This window comes from Epinephelus moara, chromosome 22 (assembly GCF_006386435.1).
Source record: "Epinephelus moara isolate mb chromosome 22, YSFRI_EMoa_1.0, whole genome shotgun sequence".
NCBI lineage: Eukaryota > Metazoa > Chordata > Actinopteri > Perciformes > Serranidae > Epinephelus > Epinephelus moara.
In genome coordinates, this window is record NC_065527.1 from 21,926,685 (window position 1) to 21,943,232 (window position 16,548).

Consider the following 16,548-nt stretch of genomic DNA (forward strand, 5'->3'; position numbering starts at 1 on the left):
TTGATGAAAAGTATTCACAGTATTTCACATTCTCATGCTATTTATTCATCATGCTCCCAGTGTGTAAAGGTCTTGATACCGTTTCTTCCCAACCCACAGTCCAAACACAACAATATTCAGTTTACTATAGTGTAAGATACAAAAATGCAGCAAATCTTCATAACTGAGAAGCTTGAGCCAGAAAATATTTTGATTAAATGTTTTGATATTTGACATTGAACAAGTAAACAGTGAAACAAGCAAATGTAATTATTCTCTCAGCCATTACTGGAAAGCATGAGTCAAGCTAATAAAGTGCATAAGCGACCTACCTCTGTCCTTTGGTGATGGTAACATTCTCTTGAGGCAGAGGCATTGACGCCACACTGGAAGCTGTGAATATCTTGGTCTCTGAAAGCTGCAGAGGAAGAGAGAGGCAGACGATGGAAGAAGAAAAGTTAACATTTTGATCTAAAGAAGTATCAAGTTTTGCATCTGTAAAACCACGCTAAAATCTGCTGCTGATTAGTCTTTAGAAGTTATCACTTAATAAGTGCATTTACATGGAAATGAATATCCCGTTTGAGGCTTATCCCGATTGTGAACATATTCAGCATATGGTGTTCACATGAGCACAGAGAAATCGGGTAATTTACTGCAATGTATTTGTGCAGGCCCCTGTGGTGTTTACAAAAACAAACAGCGAAGAGGCTTAGTTCAGGTATAGGTGGGGGAAACACACTGATGATGAAACAATCTTCAACACAACACCGAAAATGGAGATAAGAGCAACATGAAATATTTAACACTACACTCTACATTTACTACCATTTAACTTCATGGCTAATTTCTTCTCTGCTCTTATCGCCATAACTTGCCTGTTCTGATCCACCTCCAGTGTTTGAACAGCCTACTGTAATATTTCCGCTGAAACACTTTGCAAATCACGTTCTATTCAATAATATATGGTCTGCATCCTTTTTATTTTAAAGAGTTAACTGCATTGATGAATGAATGAATGAATTTGAAAGCACCTTATAGTCTCCTGTGTGTATAGGAATGACATAAGGGGGGGCAGAGTGCTCTGCTGCAGCTGCTGTGTTGTTATTTACATTATGCCAGCAGAGGAGCTCTCTCTTTTAATGGCAGTGAAAGCCAAGACACTGGGCAGGTCAGGCACAGGGTTTTTAAGATAAAACAGACTGAGCAGAGTTGTTTTCTTCATCACAGAGGTGTTTTAATTTGGTTAATGCTGCAGTCAGTTTACATGCGGATTGCGGCTCCTCTCGTTAATATTAGTCCCTGGGTGACGGTGTTAGTAAGTATTCACAATATACTTCATGATCGCCTTGCAAATGTGAATATTTAGACATTAAATTAAAACAAGCTTGCAACTGCTGTCTTTTGTGAAGTTGAATTAGTACAAGTTAACTTTAGCTTGTCCGCGCTGTAGACAGTCCGGGTACTACACTGACTTCGCAACTGAGTTCTGACACTTTTGTTCCGTCAACATCATGTTATGAACAAACATTTACATAATAGATTATTGATATTTATGAATCGATGCCAAATTGTACACATCCGCATCACAATGCATCCAAGAATCGTTTTTTCCCCCACCTCTATTATCTAGCCTACTGAGCTAACATTACACCTGAAATCAGCTATGGTACTCTTACAAAATTGTCCACCACTTTCACAGTGTAGGACAGGGGAGCAGTAGATGAAGATACGCAGTCTCTTTAGCCCTTTTTAGGTAGGAATTGTGCGAATAGTGCAGCAAAATGCCACCTACCTACTTTTGTTTATACGCAATGTGCCTTTTTCGGGGCAATGGGGGCGTGAGCAAGTAACAAAACGCGTAGCTCAGCATGTGACGTAAAAAGTGACGTGGGAGGGAAGCCGCGGCTAGTCAGGCGTAGATTCTCTCGTAAATTGGCTCGCTCTTCACCGTCCCCGTCATCTGACGGTTAATTGCCTCGTCGTTTGCGAGGGCAAGGAGGGCGCGCAATGCCTTGTCTCCCCAGTTGCTCATCTTTACAGTGTGTCAGGTTTGCGTTTCCCTATTGCTACTAGCTGCTCTGTTTCCTGTTTATCCACCATCAGTGGGTCGCACGTACAGCGTCATCAACAGCTCCTTCCAGAAGTCTTCAACAGCCCCTCCCTTGCGGAAGGCTTCCTCGGTCTGTTTAAACTAAAAGGGTTCTGCCAATATGACTACCCTACGAGGCGGAAAATTGGGCGCCTCGGATCATCTCGCCATTCCGCCTCTGTGTGTATAAACGCTTGCAGCTTGCCGGCAAAACGGCCCAACATTTGCGGAAAAATCTGGCAGTGTAAAAGGGGCTTTTAACCAGCAGAAGCGAGACTGTTTCATTGCCACCACCGTTTGTTACACACTTGGTTGAAACTGCTCCTGCACAGATAGGTGGCTCTCATTGATCGGGATAATGTGTATACATGCAACAGTATCCCGGTTTATTTCAGAGCACTCCAGCTAGCATACTCAAGTTTCTGAATATGGGATATGGTGTTTAAATGCTCAAACACATAAATGGGATACTCCAAAAACCCGATCACAAAGGGATTATTCATGCTCATGCAAACACACTCAGTGTTATATTTGGAGCTGCAGCAGTTGCATGAGGTTAAGTCCAGAAACACTTACATCCTCATTCCAGTCCTCAGTGCCCCACTCCTCTGTGGCGGTCCTCCAGGCACCTGTGGGTCAAAGGGAAACAGTTCAATACTACTGAGAAACCGTCAAACAGAATAAGCTATGCATAAAACAACAGAGGTGAAGACAGGTTTACCAGGAGCAGAGTCAAACTTGGGTGGGTAATTTGTTCCCTCTCCTGCAGCGTATTCCAACCCTAGAGACAAAGACAGATGTGAGGAGATCAAAGTTGAATGCAATAAAAAGAGATAATAATATTTTAGTCTGAACATACAGATATGTGGATGTAAAGATCTGAGAGAAAAACAATATGTCAGGGAACAGTGTCCATGGCTGATGATGCCTGGCATCAAAAAGCAAACATCCTTTGAACACAAGTGAACCTTCCTTTCATCTTTACCGCAGGAGGATGCTGATAATGATTTTTAAAATTGTTTGGATAGTGAACAGATGCTTCATTGATAAGATTAACTTCTCATATTGGAGGGCAACCTTTCATAATAAATTAACTTACTAGCTCCCTCCTCTAGCTCCACGCTTCCTGTGTTGTTCCAGGTGCTGCCCCCTCCATAGTTTTCTTCTGTCTGGGCTGGCTCCGCATAGTCAGCAGGGTTGAATGTTCTGTGGAAGAAAACGATAAGTGAGAAGTGAGAATTGTGTGCATGTACTGACAGACAGCTGAAGGGCCATCAGCACTACAAAACAAAACTTCGGTCACAACTGAGTACCAACACACATAACAATCTGGGGTCCTTTTTTAAAGGTTCACTGTGTAGGATTTAGGGGGATATATTGGCAAAATGGAATATAATATAATCAGTATGTTTTCTTTAGTGTGTAATCACCTGAAAATAAGAATTATTGATTTTATTACCTTAAAAAGGAGCTTTTTATATCTACATAGGGAGCGGGTCCTTGTCTATAGAGTTTGCCATGTTGCGCTGCCATGTGTCTACAGTAGTCCAGAACAGACGAACCCAGCACTGGCTCTAGAAAGGGTCATTCGCTTTTTTGCGTCAGCCACTGTAATTAGCAGCCCCTCTGTGCCACACAGCATCAGAAAAAAAAGATTTTTCAAATGTGAAATTGCTTTATTCAGTATTCGTTTTTTACCAGTTTATAATGCTGGTCTGTTTGTTTGGGAGAGGGAGAGCTCTCTGCTGATAATTTGGCTCCCTGTACAAACCTACTGAACGACTGGATCTTAAGTTACCAGAAAAAAAAGGTGAGCATGCATCGCAGACATGCCGGGCTAGTGGCCCCTCTGCTACAGGCAGACTCCCGATTGCTCGATCAGAAAAAAGGTGAGCACACATTAGCAGGTGCCAGGCTAGTGGCCGGTCTGTGATGAGCAAAACACTGATTTGTAATGTGAACTGCTTCATTTTGTGCCTCTACAGGTTTAATCACCTAGTTGTTTGTTTTGGAGAGGAGGAGACCTCTGCTGGCAATTTGGCTCCTGGTAAAAACCTCCTGAACAATTAACACTTAAGGAATCCTTACTGGGAGCTGGCATATGGGAGACGTTTGAGCTGGTTGCAAACTGCAATCGTTACCCCTAGATGCCACTAAATCCTACACACTGTTCCTTTAACTTACCTTCTACAGGTCTAATTGTAGAAAACGTTAAGCAGAAGCAGATCCCAATTTAATTCTTAAGAGCAAACCATTAGTGAGCTAGTTGGTGTTGTGCCTGCATATTGCACTATGAGTACTGTTTGAATAAATCCCCAGCTCTGCTCTTATCATCATTAGGCTCTTAGCTAACAGCAACACTTCAGAAAAGGAGTGACTGAGGTTGTAGCAGGAAGAGGAAATGATAAGAGACTGAAGTGAAACCATTACTGTCTTTGAGAGCTTGTACAGTCAAGACTTGCAAATAAGAAGCATCTTAATACTGTTTTTGTTGTCCCTCAACAACTTTTTCCTGGTACTGCGTGTCTTTCAATAATCTGACACATCCGTATATGCTGAGAAAATTACAGCTGGTGCAACCTAGCAACATGACGAAATACAACACTTTTCTTTTGAGTCAAGCCAAGCCAAGCCGCTTTCATTATTTGTCTTAGATCCTTCCTGTGCAAATCTGAGGGCATTTATGGCTTGCGCGAACAGATTTAACGTCAAATTTCAGCAAGGTCATATCTTTTTCATATCCTATTAATAGAACGAGGAGTAATACTTTCTGGTTTGACAATGTCTTACATTATAACATCCTGTTTTATGGCACTCGAAAGTCTCCCTAAAGAAAACAAGAATAACAAACACACCAGAGGCGATGCACTCACCTCTCACCTCCTGCAATATCATATCTGGGCCCCTTATCAATCTGGCTTTAGAGGAAAAATAATGGCAACAATTACAAGAAGCACAACAAAGTAAAAGTAGAAGACAAAGCTTTTCAGACCACAATCCAGAGCAGCAGCGTAAGCAAAATGCCTTCCATCTGCTTGTGCCAGTCCTGTAACAGACACTCTACACCTGTCAGTCGCTCTACAATGCAAGGCAAGCCAGTGTGCGTTTAGTCATGGTGGGTAAACACACAGTCCAAGAAACCCAAATCATCAGAGGAATACACAACGCAGCCACAAACACCAAAACCATTGCTGGATGAGGGCAGCTCTGCAAGAGGAAATGCAGTAATCTTTTCATTGATGCAGTTAATGCCTAGACAATTTCAGCAATGTCAATGGTACCTTCTATTACACAGCCACATTATATCAAAGCTATTGCTCAACAGCCACACAGGATGCTGTTGTGAATGCAGCCAGCATTCACTTTCACCTCTATTGAAAAAAATCCCCATCTGAAGTCAACTAGTCTTTTTTTTTTTTTTTTTTTATCTCCCTGTCATTTCTTAAAGATGATAGACCTTGACCACCTTTAAATTTAGTTGGCTCGATTCAGATCAACAGCTTGGTCTCCACCAGAGCAACACAACACACTATAGTTTTTGTGTTCTACAACATTAACCAGGGAGGAGGGTGTATATATATATATATATATATATATATATATATATATATATATATATGAGAGAGGCCTCTATGGATACAAACAAACTCTCATCTCTTCCTCAAAATTCTTTGCTGCAGACTAAATACAAAAGGCAGCTAACAGTTACCCCAAAGAGACAGCGCTGTAAATGTGCCAACCATTGCTGTGGTACAAGTGAAAACTACTGGCTACATAATGAAAGCATCTCCTAAACAACAGACAACATGAGCATTAACAGGGGAACAGCTTTAAAAGATTTTGTATCTTCTATATTGCATTAAATAATAAAAACGAATGTGTCTGAGATTCTTGTTAGTTGGCTTCCACATGAGATTCAGCATGCTGAATCGGTGATGGCGATGGTGGAACCCATTAGCAAATGAAATCACTGAGACTGGCAGTTTAGCTCAGCGCATATGAAGAGAAACAAAAGTGAGGAAAGTAAACAAAGGGCTGAAGTCATGAGGGAGTGAGATCGAAACAAACTTGTTATATGAGGTAAGATTATTTTTCTTAATCCATTGAGCTCTTTAGCACAAATGTTTTGTGATGGTTTGTGTTATTTCACTGGCACACGGTAAATATGCTCTGTTCTTCCATCAGTGGATCGTCTTGTTAACGTGCTAACTGGCTAAACAGCATCAAGACGTTCTTCTGGTTTCCCTTTTTAAATTACGAATACAGACTACTGCCAGCCGCTGGTGTGGAAAGTAATTTCCATTAACGCAGGTGCAGTACGTACGTGCTGGGTGGCCACCAGCTATAGTCTTTGCGTATGCTCATGTGCAACTTTTTGGCCAAGACAAGGTGACGTGAGGCGACACAACTGCCGGCTTCAATTGCCGCTAGTTCTTTGAAGTCAATTTGGTGTGTCTGGGCCTGAACAAGAAAAATATGTATTTCTGATTTTGGGGTAACCTGCCCATCTAACCAATCAGCTATCAGGTAAGTAATAACCGAATACCTCCTCAATGCTCTGACTGGCTGCTGAGTAAGTATGGAAATTTGTGGCCCAAGATTCTGCATCTCCGAGCTACTGTTAAAAAAATCTCTCTGGAAACAAATATATGATCTGCCATATTTAGCTATAAACCAACTTTTGAGGATAATATTAAATTCACTTATCAATATTCTCCTTATCATCCTAGTCATTTAAGTTTTACACCAACTTTGGAACAAAATCTCTTTGATCAACTTATTTATCAGTAATGACATGTGGTACTCATTTCCCTTGAGTGCTCGCAGTATTCATTCAGTTTGATTCAGTGCATGCTTAAATTTTTAAGCAGAATATGAGTATGTGAGGTGAATGGCACAAAATATCTTAGCATCGTCTTGAATGTACTAGCACGGGGTACAAATAATACAGATACAAATCTACCCACTATCATGTTATCTTAATAAACTGATCAAAGACCTTATCTGCTTTAAAACAGCTTCCTTTAAAGTCAAGTGTTTCATTTACATGTTTGACTGACACTGAAGCCAAGCGGATAAACTGTCTGCTACAAGCAAGAAGCAAAAGCGATCACAGAACTGTTGTGGGGCATGGCGGGGGGGGGTTAGATAACATAAACGCACCTGAGCTAGCAAAGCATCCGATTGCAGGTGGGAAGCCCCGGCACCAAAAACAAGCTCAGTTAATATGAAACTATGTATACTGCCATGGCCCTGGAGATATGCAAGTCAATATCTGGGACCACTCTACAAATGTACTGAAATAGTAGACATTTTCACAGCACAGATAAAACCTTTAAGACGTGTGAGGTTTTGTTGTCATTATAGAGTGCACTATCACTTAAGCAAAGTAAATTACACCTTTTAGTTTCATTCAAGTCATGACTCTACCATCTGAGCCACCATGTTCAAATATATATTTATGGCATGGTTGCAGTAGCTTTAAAGCAAACATCCAATACTTTGTACAAGGAGTGAAAATTACATAAAGGTTTCTCTTGGGAGGAAGCCACTAGAGAAAGCCACATAGTGTCACGTGTGCTGCTTCAGCACGCCAAGAAGATCTATAACTGCAGAGTAACATCACATCACACCTAACTGCTTATAATTAAACGCAGGAGGTTTGTTATGACAACTACAATGTTGCCCATTAAATAATGACATTAGTCAAAAAATGTCAACACAGTTCAGAGAAGTGGTTCCTCTGTTGTGACACCTACAAGTCAACCTGCCAGTATAAGATGCTAACTCATCAACTGACATTATTAACTACACACGCACGCACGCACGCACGCACGCACGCACGCACGCACACTCACTCACTCACACATCTGCAGCCTTGGGCCAGAGAGCAGAGACACCCTCCTGAGCGGAGCTATCAAAATTTCACTCCAAATGAAATGTTTGGACTCTCTGAAGAGAGGTATTCTGCCCACGCTGCTCAATCCCATTGGCTGATGTAAATTCTCCCTCCTTTGGATTAAGACTAAACAATAGGCTGGGGTCCTGCTCTTTGGTGACCATGGCAACAGGTAAAGTGGAACAAAAGGCCCTCTGGTTTTAGGCAACGCAGGTGTTCTCTTACCCCATGCCCTGTGCCGAAAATCTGCCTCCTCGCCGTCCAGATACTCCTGGAGAGACAACAAGAGCTTACCTAAGTTTCTTAGCTTGACAACTATTGTCACAAAAAAGAATGGCAGTGGTGTAAGCAAATATAAGAACCCTCCCTCCATACCGCCATGTTTTGACTAGATGCATATCCCTCGTAAATAAGTCTGTCAGAGGAGGATTACAGGTACTTACCGACAGTCCCTCTTCCTCTGCCTCTTCCCCTTCTGCCTCGCTCTGCACCTCTCCCAGCTACTCCAGCCTTGCCTCCATCCAAGCCGTTCTCCTGACCACGAACTTGAGTTAAATTGAGACAACAATGTCAGATTTAGACAATACAAAAACTACCTGCAGGTTTCAAAACAATCGTTTCAACAAAAACGTTGGCTTGAAAAGAAACTGCATCAAAAATTCTAGGGCTGTATGAGAGCCGAGAAGTCCTTCATTCAGAATCAAGAAGAGAGACAAATACTGGCTATCATTTACTGTGGCACACACTGTCCCCCCTTCAGGTCCACTGTTTGGGTTAAGAAGGGTCTACTGGTGTGCTGCAAATGACTAGATGGTGCTATAACACACAAGAGCTAAATCAGCACTTTCAAGCAGGTGATTTCAAGAAACTGCCGTTTTTAAAGGGCTCCCTATTTTCTTCTTTCAGCAATTTTGTGGCACCTGTAAAACAATCCTATTCTTACCTCCATCTAACAGATAAAAGCCACACTTTTCCCTCAAGTTTACAAACTACTGTTGAAGCAAACAACACTCTCTCTACTGCTTCTTCACTTTGAAAGCCTCCCACTGATGAGCCACTAGGGGACTTAATTTTGAAGTACAGCCTTCTTTAACAAATGACTGCCGCTCACAAATTGCAGATAAATATGAGTTGTTCAGGGCTCTATTTTGCTCATGGGTCACAAGTACAAATTGTCTAAAACGCTGCTGCTAGGCTCTTTACATGATCAAATAGACTGTCACATATCACACCTATTTAAACCTCTCTGCACTGGCCTCTTGTTGATTATAGAATTAATTTTAAAATGTTGGTGCTCACTTATAGAGCCCTTCGTGGCCAGGTTTCACAGTATATCATGGAGCTTCTGGACCTCCACACCTCGAGCCGATCTCTTAGGTCATCTACCCAGGGTTTTTAAGTGCACCTCAGTCACATCTGAAGACTTGCGAAGATCATGCCTTCCAGTCAGCAGACACTAAGCATGAACTTTGTGGATTCTTTTAAATACCAGCTTAAAAACCCATCTGTTCAGACAACCATTTAGGTAGCATGTGGTATTTTATGTTTTAACTTGTGTCTCATTTCTATTCTCCTTGTGTATTTCATCTAGTGTCTAAACTTTGTTTTTTGTTTTTTTTATTTGATTGTACTTCTTTTAGAGTGAAGCACTCAGTGACTGGTGTCTGTGAAAGATGCCATATAAATAAATTTTGCTTGCTTTGCTAATTGTTTTAATTCGTGAAATGTGTTAGTGACTGACCACTAACTAAAGATACTTTTGTGCATATCATATTAACAGAAAAGTTTTAAATTTTGCATGAGGGGAATGATAAAAGAAGGTGCACCCACAGTGAGCTGGCCTCAACTCATGAAAAATTGGCAAATATATTCTGAAGTGTCAAGAGCATGAGGCTCTCTCTCTCTCAGTCAAAAACAGTGATACCAAAAAGCAGTCAGAGCAAAAACACTATAAAACACTAAAATCAGTGCTTTATTTAGCATAACAAATATTCACATTTTATAGAGATAACTGGAAAAAAGGAAACCGTGATGTCACTATAACGGAACAGTAAACACTTACATTCTCGTCCCCTGCTGGCTCCACGGCCCTTACGTGGAGCTCCACCTCGACGACGTGCTACATCTTTCTCTCCTCCTTTCTCCCGGTTCTCTTTTCCTTCCTCTCCAGTCTCTGCCTGGCTACTCTCCTTCTGGCCGGACACCCCTTTCTTCTTCCCCACCATTTCCCAAGAGTCCTTAGGAAGAGATAGAGACAATGTCACACTGCTGTTCCTTTAAATCAATGCACTGCTGGACTCATTGACTTTGTACTGAGTCACCAAAAGGGAAAACAAGTACTGAAGATAAGTGAAGGTTAATTTAAGTGCATCTCTAGATCACTGCCATAACAACAGAATAATGTGCATAGCCAAAATATGATGACAGTTACAAGAAATTTATTCATCAAGATGGGTTGAATGTTGCCTGGTGGTCAGTATGTCATTGACTTGAGACGACTGAATTATTGGCCAGTGAGCCAAAAATGTTTCTGGTGGTCTCAAACTTTCTCCTCATCTAGTAAGTCTACATCTGACTACTTCTGAGATTTTCATACATGAAGCAACTTATGGTTGTGTGGGCCGGGTGTGGCAGCAGCTACTGTAAAATCAAAACTGAAAACAAAAACAAACTCTGTTCCTCTTGATGAACTTGTTCATTTTAAAGTCTCTCCACTGAGCCATTATCTTGACAATTGAGGCACCTGACAACATCATATCAGGTCTGATTAATGTGCTGGAAAGACGCATTTCCACTTTCTGGTTTCAAGTCTACTCTACATTCTGCTAGTAACATTTATATCAAAGCTTTTATGCAGCTATGAAGGCTTTCCATCTTGTTAAAAAATGATTTAATTTAACTGAAAGGATTGTCTTAAAAGGTCAGTGATAACATACTCGGGGCATGTGGAAGTGACAAGGTGACCAATGGGAAGTACAGAAAATGTGGTTATAGCAAACTTCTTTTTGCACTTTTTTTACCTTCACGTATAATTTTGTCTAAAATACGAAACCCTGCCTCTGTCCATGTTCATTCGGTGCTATACTTCAGAGGAGCCGTACTCGTACTGTGTTAACCGTTAGTCCAATATCATAGTTATCCAATCCAGAGCAGCACTGATTTCTCCAGAATCTGGCCCTCGCAGAGCTAAGCCCTCATACAAAGCCAATACTCACAGTGTCTGGGCTACCCTCCAGCAACACGTTAATGGCTCTGTTGACATCCCCGTTGCAATCGTGCAGCGCGATCATTGACTCATCCTGGTCCTTGCCTGTGATGTCAATCAGCTGCAAAAGGAGGAGAGGCATGATGAGAAACAGAGGGGACCCCTGACAGACACTGCTGGCATCACGTTAATAAAAAAGGCTCCTGTGTAAACTTGTGCAAAATGTTTTTTAAAAACATACATACATCAGAACACAGAACAGCAGCACGCATGCCTGCTACCAGCAGGGGTTCAGCATCTTCGTCACTTCAGTAGCTTGAATACGAGATTCCCTTTCCATAAAGACTGTGACACTATGCCTTCTTTAAATGGCTTGGAAATGACTACACAGTAAAATTGAGTATGCAAAAGATAACCTCTTATCAAAAGGTCCTGATGACCTGTTTACAGAACTTTCTGAACTTAACTGCTATTTTAGGGTCTCACTTTTTTAAGCTTTGACTTCATCATTAATCACGTATGATTTAATGCAACATAACGACACTGAAAATAAATTTAAAGCCACGTGGGTAGAATTCAAATATTATACTGGGTGTATTTAACTTAATTAATTATTAGAGGTGTACATCACAAATTTCATTACTACATTATTATTGACTAAATAGACTCCACTAACACATAAGAAATATTGCTTAATAACAAGAACATATATACATATATACATTTTTATTTACATCTACCCCTAACGATACCCGTGGCCTATCAGTCTTGTAGAACCAGGAGGAGTATTTCCTCTCTGACTGACAGCCAAGATGGATCAAAGCCTGTCTTTCTGTGCTTGGGGGGGGGGGGGGGGGGTGCAGCTGTATCAGCAGAAGAGCTGCTAGTGCTCTGACCAGGACTAGATTGCCTCCCATCAGCAGCAGAGTGGTAGCATCCTCCCCACTGTCGCCAGATTCAGGTTTGTGCCATGGCTTTTAAAAAACAGATATTTTGGCTAGGTTTTCAAATGTTTTGGGCGGTCGACGCCTGTCGATCTTTGGTTTTTGGGAGCTTGCTTTTATTACAAGTGCAACATGATGAGCTGTCATCAATTTGAGTAATATTCACTTAACCAGCCTCTCCTCTCTGTGCTCCGCCCCCTGTGTGGACTGGCAAAGCTCCACTCTCAACAGAGACAGCAAAACATGGTCAAGACTGTCACACTGAGCAGAAATGAAAAGACTGCACATAAATTACATTTCAGAACAGTGCCTCACAGAGGCTCCCACAAACACAAATCACTGATTTCAGAATTATGGAGATTTGGCATTATTTTTGGCATTTAAAAAAAAAAAAAAAAAGAAAGATTTTAATGGCCTGTTAGGAATTTCCCGTTGGCCTAGCAGCCCATCAGGCCTGTACAACTCTAAGGGAAACACTTTTCCTTATCTTGTATAGTAAACCAAAGTTCCCAGTGGGCTATATTCTACCTCAGTGCCCAGCAGGAGGATTGCATCTATCTTTGACACTCCTGTCTGTTTAAAATAAATTGAACATATCCTTATGCATTTGATTTTTTCTCCAGCTGTACTATCAGCTCTGAACCATGACTCCTAAACCGGGGTATGAACCAAACAGTGAGCTCTGTGTGCTGTTACACCCCTAAAAGCCTGTATTATCCAGGGTGGCACCTCAGATCTTTATCCTTTAAACAAGCAAAAGGGAAGAAATGGACAAAAAAAACCTTTGTTTTGCCCCTTTCTTATAACTGAGATTGTGCCTTAATACATTGTTTTCTGATTACCATAACTAATTATCACATTTTACACACAGAATTATATATGCACACATTCATCACCATCGCAGCCTGAATATAATTCACTGTCTGCCGTGTCACTGACTTTATGTACATGATGACGTCTGACAAACCGACAATGCAAAGCATAATAGGAGACGCATATACATACCCAATGTGAGACACAACAGATGTAATACATGTACCAGAGCTAAACCACAAAGGACTGTTACTTAACCATTTTCAAAAGGGGCAAGAAAAACTACACAGGAATGCTGGAAAAAGAACAAAGGGATGTGCATCAGCTCACCTGTTTGACCTTCTCTTCAAAGTCTGCATCATTGTGGTCTGAAATCATCTGCGCAAGTCGGATCTGCTCTGCGGTAGCCTGTTTCAAGAGGAGTGAAACATTTACTATTTAAAAAACAGAAGCACAAGCAGGATGCAATATTAACTTGTTTTGAACCACAGGTCAAATGGGTGGTGAATGTTCAAATTTTACAAGCCACTCAATAGATTACCATCATATTTTTAGCTTGTGAGCAGTGTTGGGAACGTTACTTTAAAAAAGTAATTAGTTATAGTTACTAGTTACTTTCCCCAAAAAGTAACTGAGTTAGTAACTGGGTTACTGCACTGTAAAAGTAATTAATTAACTGGAAAAGTAACTATAGCGTTACTATTTTTTATTAAATGCTCAAATATGTCAAATTGCTTGGACAGCCCCCTTAATGGAACTGTAATGAAACTCAACATTGAATATGTTAAATGAATGAAATTGACACTTAATAGAATAAATCATTATTATTAAACATTGTACACTTATCTACACTACACTCCATTGTTGTGCGTGTGTGTGAGGGAGAGGAGTGCGGCTGTGGAAACATCCTGCAGTCCGAGATACTATCATGCGTTTGAATAACTTATTAGACGGATATATAGAGAGAAAGGCGACGTTTAGAGAGCAAGCCCAAATAAGCAACTCCACTTTGGAAACAAGTCCAAAAAACCATAACCCGTGACAACTACCAATATTTGTAAGCGACTTTACAAAAACACAAGCCTAAAGTCGCGGCCCTGACAAACCTGCTAGTGAATACCCGCCCTACTCTGCCTCTGATTGGTTTATGATGAAATTTTCCTCTCCCTAAGCCAATCATCATCACTTATGCTTCCCCCTCACCTGCCCTCACCAAAGAAGAAACACTTTAAAGCTCCGCTGAGAAGTTGCTGGTCTGAGTGAAAGCCGCTTCAGTGAACTTAAGTAAAGCCGAGTAACGGCGCATTTTATTGTGAGTAACCATAACGGCGTTATAACGGGGTAGACAGTAACTTTTTTGATTAGTCGTTACTGAAAAAAGTAGTGCCGTTAGTAACGCCGTTATTTATAACGCCGTTATTCCCATCACTGCTTGTGAGTGAAGCAATTCTACCAGCCACTTTAATATTTTACCAGCATCTGGCTGGTGGATGGTGCTAATTTGGTACCCTGGGCACTATATTTGCTTTTGCACAAAAAAATAGAGAAAAAAAACCCCTTATATTTAGCCATTTATAAAATCTTTTACAACTGTTTCGTGTAAATACTATGATTCATCACACAGAAAGCACCACTGTCACAGGCTACTAGAACTCTTGTTAAACCCTTACATCTGCACATGTGTAAACCCTGTCCAAACCCTATAATGTAACTATTAAACTTGTGTGTTAGCTGGTCAACTTAGATCAGGGACTGAGTTGATCACTGTAGTTCAGACTGCAGCTATGATCCCCAATGCCAAAATCTGGGACTCCCCTCCTGATAGTCAGAATAAATTGTCGACAGTGCTGTTTATCCTCCAGTGTGCTGTAACTGGCATCTGTCAAAACCTCTTACAGAGCATACTATGTTGAGCTTTGCAATTGGCATTTAAAGTTCCCAATTGTTGGTGTCTGTAGTATGTAGCTTTGTAGAAACTGTGTGTCTAACAAAACAAGTGGCATTTAGGCACTGATTTGCCTATACTAAACCCTGGTGTAAAATGACTGTGCATCTGGGCAGTGTGTCAAGTGGTGAGAGTGAAGGTACCTGAGGCCTCTGCTTGTGCTGTGTCTGACTCTGTGTCTGGCCCTGTGTCTGCTCCCAGCTGCCCCGGGCTCGGTTCCCGCCCATGGACGTCATCATTTACAGTATATACAAATAACAGTATTTACAAAGGAATAACACCTGAGGAGGAAATGATGAGAGAGGCATTACAAACCTGTGACCTATATATGTCACCATGTACACGTCTGGAACACTTAAATACTACTTCCTCAAACAGCCTGGTGGCTTATTGCCTAGTGGGGGGGAAGCTAGCAGCGTTATAAAGAAGACAACATCAGCTTTGTTTCCAGAGACGCCTGGAAAACGTTGACAAAGGGTGTTTTTCAGCCTCTTTCTAAGGAAGTGTCTAAAACCAAAGCTAGTCGCGGATTTGACCCGGGATGCCAGAGTGCCACGGCACACCGGGTGCTGCTGCACTCAAGGCTTTCAAGTGCATAACGTTGGCTGACTTAAACTTATCACCGCTTCAGAGCATTATGCAACGCTTACTATATCAAAATAGCCCTGGTGATGTTATGTCAACCTATATTTTGACACAACAGGACATGCTCGCAAAACCCTGGATAGGCAGATCCACATTGTATTGACCACTAAATTAGAGGGACAGGATATAAACACATAATGTTAGTTAAGACATCGGAGTAACGTTGCATCCCTGATCGATAGCAAACTGTTAACCTTGCTATGGACAGCGACTCCTTAATCTTGCATACGTTACGTAAAACCCTGTATGCACTAACGTTAGCCCATAAACAAGCCTGCAGCCAGGGCCCGCCGAACATACCCAATGTATTAGCCAGCCACATGGCCAAAATGCTAGCCAACTAGCTAATACTTGAGGGGAAAGCATCCAGCTTTGAAGTCTCGGTGGGCTTCCGCTTCTCACGGCTTCACCTCATGGCGACAACGAGGCTACCTTATCTCCAACAGCCGCTAGCTAACCAGCTAACTGGGTGCCGATAACTAGCTATACAGCGCTGGGATGTTAGCGTTAGCTGACTTAGCTTGATAGCCAAGACGTAAATTAGCTTATCAGCTACTAGCGAGCAGTGAAGCTTTCGTGTTCGACCAAACCAAAAAAACGCCCATGCCACTCAGTTGCCACTGGTTGTCTGCTAACAAGTGTTAGCCATGCTATCTTAATTAGCTAACGTCGTTTCGTGTAGCTAGGCAATGTTAGCCAGCTAGCTAGGTTAGCAAAGTAGCAGCTTCCTAAACTGCACCACCACTCTACCACATTGTCGCCACAGTATATTCTGATAGCCGGGCTCTCGACATAAATTTCACCGAGGCTGAAGGCAGGCCTACAGGCCCCTAAAATGAAAATAAATAACAGGCGATACTGACCAGAAACCCGGCTCAATATTAGACACTGCTACACAACCGACCGACAAGTGGTCTCGCTGTCGACCTTCTAGTCGGATTTAGGACAGGATATAATTCCTGAACCCCAAGTTGATACAACTAAGTTGGGAAAATATAGCTAACCGACTCGCTCACACAATAAGCG

At 41.6% G+C, this 16,548-nt stretch overlaps 1 protein-coding gene across 7 annotated transcripts in view; it reads right to left on the bottom strand.

Annotated features, from left to right (window-relative positions):
* The window catches only part of ubap2l (ubiquitin associated protein 2-like), a 37,024-nt gene that overhangs the window by 20,379 nt on the left and 97 nt on the right, over positions 1-16,548 (bottom strand). For 2 of the 7 annotated variants that reach the window (XM_050034158.1, XM_050034155.1), the window contains exons 1-12: positions 16,386-16,547; positions 15,021-15,158; positions 13,263-13,340; positions 11,186-11,296; positions 10,033-10,207; positions 8,414-8,515; positions 8,196-8,241; positions 4,945-4,989; positions 3,171-3,277; positions 2,793-2,852; positions 2,648-2,700; positions 312-397 (exon numbers count right to left, since the gene is read on the bottom strand). In XM_050034158.1, the coding sequence (XP_049890115.1) occupies positions 312-397; positions 2,648-2,700; positions 2,793-2,852; positions 3,171-3,277; positions 4,945-4,989; positions 8,196-8,241; positions 8,414-8,515; positions 10,033-10,207; positions 11,186-11,296; positions 13,263-13,340; positions 15,021-15,116 (959 nt within the window). In that variant the 5' untranslated portion in view covers positions 15,117-15,158; positions 16,386-16,547. Of the gene's footprint in view, positions 1-311; positions 398-2,647; positions 2,701-2,792; positions 2,853-3,170; positions 3,278-4,944; positions 4,990-8,195; positions 8,242-8,413; positions 8,516-10,032; positions 10,208-11,185; positions 11,297-13,262; positions 13,341-15,020; positions 15,159-15,822; positions 15,846-16,385; position 16,548 lie in introns of those variants that run through there. The other 5 variants (XM_050034161.1, XM_050034159.1, XM_050034160.1 and 2 more) reach the window with 4 other exon arrangements.